Genomic DNA, 6417 nt, shown 5'->3' with positions numbered 1-6417 from the left:
TGCCCATTTCCCTGCATGACTTATGCAGCTAGAGACTGGTATCTGGCCACTGTGTATCAAGTGACTTGCCCAATCTCCCCCCAGCTATCTCTTGGCAGGGGAGGTGACACAGAAATTAAAAAATAAAATTACTCATCTTCCGGGGTCCAGGTTGTTTCTCTTCCCTACAAACGCCAACCTCACTCTGCCATCTCCCCCTCAATCCCTCCCCCCCCACCTTCATTCCCCACCCTCCCCTGGTTGGGGCTCGATGTCTCATCTCAATTAAGCCTCAGACTTTCAGTCTAATGTGCAGCCCCCCCGGGCCTGGGTATATTCCATTCTTTGAGCCTGCTCTGCCATTCAATCATGGCTGATATTTTTCTCATCCCCATTCTCCTGCCTTTTCCTCATAACACCTGATCCCCTTATTAATCAAGAACCCATCTGTCTCTGTCTTAAAGACACTCAATGACCTTCATAGACCTTCCTTCCTTTCAGAACCTCAACCTGAGAATGGGCAGCCCCGGTTCCTTAGAATTCTGAAACACAAAACGACAAAAGAAAAGTCACAAAAAGTCATCTCGCAGGAAGGACTAAATGAATAAGAAACTCCTGGATGAATATAGCATCTTGGGAGGAGGTGCCCTCTTTGAAGATAAAGGAATCATTCTGGTCTGCGCTGGGTGTCAGTTGGCTCCTGGTGAGACTTCCATCCAGTCTTCAACTGGGCCCTGACGACAGTATCGATGTATCTCGGGTGGTCTTCAGTACGTCGATCCGTGATACTTGATGGCAGCAATGGCTTGAGCTGCAAAAAGAGCATCCAAAGAATGATCTCGCCAATCGGCACCATTGATCAGCACTCAACCCCAGGTCAGAAGGCAAGAATAAAAGAGTTAAGGTGGAAAGACACCATCCCATAATGGCGGCACGATAGCACAGTGGGTTAGCACTGCTGCCTCACAGCGCCAGGGACCCGGGTTCGATTCCCCACCTCGGGTGACTGTCTGTGTGGAGTTTGTACATTCTCCCTGTGAATGCATGGGTTTCCTCTTGATGCTCCAGTTTCCTCCCACATCCCAAAGATGTGCAGGTTAGGTTGACTAGCTATGCTAAATTGACCCTAGTATCAAGGGGATTAGCAAGGAAAATATGTGCGGTTGCAGGAATAGGGCTTGGGTCGGATTGTGGTCAGTGCAGACGCAATGGGCCAAATGGCTGCCTTCTGTCCTGGAGGGAGTCTATAAATAAGGGTGGCATGGTAGAACAGTGGTTAGCACTGCTATCTTGCAGCATCAGAGACCTGGGTTTTATTCCCAGCTCGGGTCACTGTCTGTGTGGAATCTGCACCTTCTCCCTGTGTCTACATGGGTTTCCTCTGGGTGCTCTGGTTTCCTCCCACATCTGAAAGACGTGTTGGTTAGGTGCATTGGCCATGCTAAATTCTCCCTCAGTGTACCTGAGCAGGTACCGGAGTGTGGCAACAGGGGGATTTTCACAGCAACTTTACTGTAATGTTAATGTAAGCCTACTTGTGACATTAATAAATAAACTTTAAAACTGAAAGAATGGACTATGAGGGAGCCTGACCCCTTATTTTGTTAAACTCATAAAGAGATGTCAATGATTGAGAATTTAATTAACTCATTCTGACAGCAGATGATCTGTGGGTTTTAATACAAAATGTAAATTCCAATAGATCTTTCACTTCTATTCTGTAAATCAAAGGGGCCTGAATCTTGCGGTGTATTGTAATTACTTATATGTTAAAATGATCATATTCTTGCAATCCTTTATACTTTATTTTTATCTGAATGCTTGTCTATAACATTGTTATGAATTATCATTTCTTGTTTTATTCAACACAGGCTGCCATGACGATTTTCCAATGAACTATAAAAAAAAGATTGAGGCTCATCCCTAATGTCAAGGACACGCTGGGGAAAATATGAAAAGACTTGGTCTGTTCAGTCTTGAAAGTAATATTATTCCCTGGAGCGCAGAAGAATGAGGGGAGATTTGATAGAGGTGTATAACACTTTGATGGGTATAGATAGAGTGAATGCAAGTAGGCTTTTTCCACTGAGGCTAGGGGAGAAAAAAACCAGAGTGCATGGGTTAAGAGTGAAAGGAGAAAAGTTTAAGGGGAATATTAGGGGTGGGAGGGCCTTCTTCACGCAGAGAGTGGTGGGAGTGTGGAATGAGCTGCCGGATAAGGTGGTAAATGCGGGGTCACTTTTAACATTTAAGAAAAACTTGGACAGGTACATGGATGAGAGGGGTGTGGAGGGATATGATCCAAGTGCAGGTCAGTGGGACTAGGCAAAAAATGGTTCAGCTCAGACAAGAAGGGCCAAAAGGCCTGTTTCTGAGCTGTAAATTTTCTATGGTTCTATGGTTCTAAGTGACCTGAGAGGGGACACTAGCTAAGTGAAGCTGTTAATCTTTTTAAAATTAAACTGTGTTAGTTCTGAGGCTCCCAACCCTCTTGCTTTGGGTAGGGGTCTACCAGAATGGGCAACTGGTCCAAAGAATCCCTATAGTACAGAAGGAGGCCATTTGGCCCATCAAGTCTATACTGATTCTCCAAAAGAACATTTTACCCAGCACCCCCCTCCTCCCTATAAATTATGTGATTCATCTCAATATAAATCAAAAAGTCAGATATTTCATTCAGGGCCTGTGTTATTACAACACTCAAACCAGGGTAAAAGCAACAGTGTGCTTGTGGATGTCACATGATCAGACGTCACAATGTTCTGTGTCACATGACCAAATGTCACATGATCAAAGGCTGCATGATCAAGTGCAAGGAAATCTATCAAACCAAAGAATCAGGGATGTTGGCATAAATAAGGAAAGGTAATGATGGGTGCCACAGGTATCTATAGTTAAAGTTGTGACAATCTGATCAAACTTAAATCTACCATAAATAAGGGCAGCGTGTTAGTACAATGGCTAGTACTGCTGCCTCACAGCACCAGCAACCAGGTTCGATTCCCGGCTCGGCTCATTGTCTGTATGGAGACTGCACGTTCTCCCCGTGTCTGCGTGGGTTCCCTCCAGGTGTTCTGGTTTCCTCCCACAGTCCAAAGATGTGCTGGTTAGGTGGGTTAGCCATGCTAAATTGCCCCTAAATGCCAGGGGGACTAGCTATGGTAAATGCATGGGGTTATGGGGATAGGGCTTGGATGGGACTGTGGTAAGTGCAGACTCAATGGGCCAAATAGACTCCTTCTGCATTGTAGCATTCGATGATAACCATTGTGTCACAGCCAACACCAAAGAAATAAACTTAATATGAATGAAAGTATATAGTTCTTTTAAGATTAAAAACGACAAATCTTTCTTTAAAAACTTCTTACTTCTTCAGACACACATTAAATGGCTTCCATCAGTGACCTGAGGTGGCAGTGATGAGATGGGAGATGATGGTGGGGTTGAAGAATCTGGGGTGCCCGCAGCTGGAACTAAATGGAATGAAAATGTGGTAATAAATGGAGCAAAAGATGATGGCAAAAGCGTTCTTTCCACAATCACACTCCTAAGCAGCCCACTACAGAGTTTCACAGTCACGCCTTTCCCTAATCTCCTCCCATACTTAGTCGCATCCTCTCCACTCGTGGCTGCCATTCCATGATTGAGGTTTTCCCTTTCAGAAACGAATGTCCTCTCACAGCCCAGTCTCCATCGCATTCTGTAGCCGCCACCAAAAATAGCTGCCAAACTATTGATGAAGGCTTCCCCATCAATAGCTGCCAGACTGCTCTATCACTCTCTGCCCCCCTCCAACTTCCCCTGCATGCACTCAACCCTGCCCCAGACCTGCTTCCTTCCTGCACTACAGATAATTTGCTTCTTACACACTGTCAGGCTCCATCCCTCTGGATACCAATCCTCGTTTGCATTCCACTGATGTGCTGCTTTAAACTGATCTTCCTCCTCCACTGTTAATCCAATATTAAACTCTTGCAGTGCTCCACCCAGTTATGCAGGTCCCAAACCTTCAGACACAGATGCTGTGAAGTCCATGATGATGTTGGGTTAAAGTAAGAATGTGTTAGATCAGTGACAACATGTTAAAAAGAAGCATTCACCTTTAGAAAATCAATCACATTGTTTTCCAGCTTAATGATAACGTAATGGCTTCAGTCAGTGAAGTTGGCCTAGTGGAGTATGATTAAAGATTCCCCCCTCTATCATGACTATATTCATGGCCAAGTGTCCCTGGAGAGGGAACATGTGATGTCCGAAGGCACCATTAATGCCTTCCGTGCCTGCTGGGCACCGCAGGGATTGGGGTGTATTACTGACCCCCTTAATCACATTTTATTTTGATGTTTTAAGTTTCCTTTCCGCTTTGTGTTTTGTTTTGGGCGGTTCCCCTCCTTTTGAGTTGTCTCTAAGTTAATTTGATTTTGTTTACTTGGTTGGCCTCGGAAGATGTCTCTGATTAAGGATCCAATTGATGGGCCAATCGGGGAGTCTTTGCCTTGTACTTAACCGGGTGTGTCAGTTCCTCTGACACCCCTGAAGGTAGACTGGTGACTCATAGCACTCTGTGTACTGCTGTTGGAGTTGTAAATAAAGGGGTTCTACCTCTGAAGACTTACTACAGATAACCCATCCTGTGGAGGAATACATTTCAAAAACCAGCTCTCTGAGCTGAATCCCCATTTGAACCCTAAAAATAATAGATGTGGGCAGCAGTTGTGAAGTTATTTTATTTTCCAAGCACAGTGTTGAGTGTCCCCAAGAAGGGGCTGATGGGTTTTGTTCTTGCTGTCTTTATGGCAATGGCACATTCCCAACTGCATAACATTTAAACCTCCAACTATAAAAACTGTCCGTTCAGCTCAATGGCCTGCGCTGCTGTTTGTGCTACAGGTGTTAATGGTGTTTGGAAACCCTAAGATCAGGTCCCCATAATAATGAAGGAACAGCAATGTAAGACCAAGTGGGAACAATGTGCGACTTGGAGGGGATTCGGATGGAAAATCCCACTCGACCTGAGAAAGTGGAAGGGAACAGGGAATGGAATGGCAGTGATAAATGTGACAAAAGGTGCGACAATCTGAAACATTGGGCTGAGCAGGGATTGAGACCCCGATTCCAGCAGGGATTGAGGCCCTGATTCCAGCAGGGATTGAAATCCCAATTCCAGCAGGGATTGAGACCCTGATTCCAGCAGGGATTGAGATCTCGATTCCAGCAGGGATTGAGACCCTGATTCCAGCAGGGATTGAGATCCTGATTCCAGCAGGGATTGAGACCCTGATTCCAGCAGGGATTGAGACCCTGATTCCAGCAGGGATTGAGACCCTGATTCCAGCAGGGATTGAGACCCTGATTCCAGCAGGGATTGAGGCCCCGATTCCAGCAGGGATTGAGATCCCGATTCCAGCAGGGATTGAGATCCCGATTCCAGCAGGGATTGAGACCCTGATTCCAGCAGGGATTGAGGCCCCGATTCCAGCAGGGATTGAGATCCCGATTCCAGCAGGGATTGAGATCCTGATTCCAGCAGGGATTGAGACCCTGATTCCATCAAGGATTGAGATCCTGATTCCAGCAGGGATTGAGATCCCGATTCCAGCAGGGATTGAGATCCCGATTCCAGCAGGGATTGAGACCCTGATTCCATCAAGGATTGAGATCCTGATTCCAGCAGGGATTGAGATCCCGATTCCAGCAGGGATTGAGATCCCGATTCCAGCAGGGATTGAGATCCCGATTCCAGCAGGGATTGAGATCCCGATTCCAGCAGGGATTGAGATCCCGATTCCAGCAGGGATTGAGACCCTGATTCCATCAAGGATTGAGATCCTGATTCCAGCAGGAATTGAGACCCTGACGTTGAGACCATTTGTGGGTCCCAACCCCGATGGTGTGCGGGTCTGACCTGCCTGTGCCATCTCACTGCAGGCAGCCAATCAACAGGTCACCTCCTGGTCCAATTAAAGATGGAGGTGGGCAGCACAGGTGGGGTGACCAATCAGACATCCTGAGATCACGGGCAGCCGACAGCCTCACCATTGGCGATGGGTGCTGCTGTGGCAGAGGGGAGACTGAGAGGGGACCTCAAAGACTTCTTAAATTGTTAAACATAAGTGTGATCAGCAGACCTCAGAGTATCAGAATGGACGGTGGGTGCGGGGTGGCCTGAACAAGATAGATTGCAGCTGCAACTTTGGTGTTCTGATCACTATGGTCCTGGGCAAGGGGAGACTTAAAGGAGGCATCAGTGGCCACCTGGCCTGCTTCTGGGAGGACACTCCAGAGAGCTTTGACCTTCATGCACAATGGGAAAGCCCTGTCTCCATTAGAAAATAGACCCTAACGCCTGTTAGTGGTGGACCTGGTCACAGAAATGCAACAGCTGTCCTGACACTGCTCTCCTTATTTCCCATCCCCATCTCAAATCTGTTCTCATGA

The 6417-nt window shown here is 46.6% G+C and overlaps 1 protein-coding gene across 18 annotated transcripts in view; it reads right to left on the bottom strand.

The window, feature by feature from the left end:
* Positions 1-236: 236 nt before the first annotated feature.
* Positions 237-6417, bottom strand: part of plekha6 (pleckstrin homology domain containing, family A member 6) — a 331150-nt gene continuing 324969 nt past the window's right edge. For all 18 annotated transcript variants that reach the window (XM_080209801.1, XM_080209802.1, XM_080209808.1 and 15 more), the window contains 2 exons: positions 3348-3452; positions 237-790 (listed from right to left, as the gene is read on the bottom strand). In XM_080209801.1, coding sequence (XP_080065927.1) covers positions 3352-3452 — 101 coding nt within the window. In that variant the 3' untranslated portion in view covers positions 237-790; positions 3348-3351. The remainder of the gene's footprint in view (positions 791-3347; positions 3453-6417) is intronic.

The sequence above is a fragment of the Carcharhinus amblyrhynchos genome, chromosome 22 (assembly GCF_965287045.1).
Source record: "Carcharhinus amblyrhynchos chromosome 22, sCarAmb.v2.hapA, whole genome shotgun sequence".
Taxonomy (NCBI): Eukaryota; Metazoa; Chordata; class Chondrichthyes; order Carcharhiniformes; family Carcharhinidae; genus Carcharhinus; species Carcharhinus amblyrhynchos.
The sequence above is the reverse complement of the archived record's forward strand: the minus strand, read 5'-3'. Positions and strand labels throughout refer to the sequence as shown.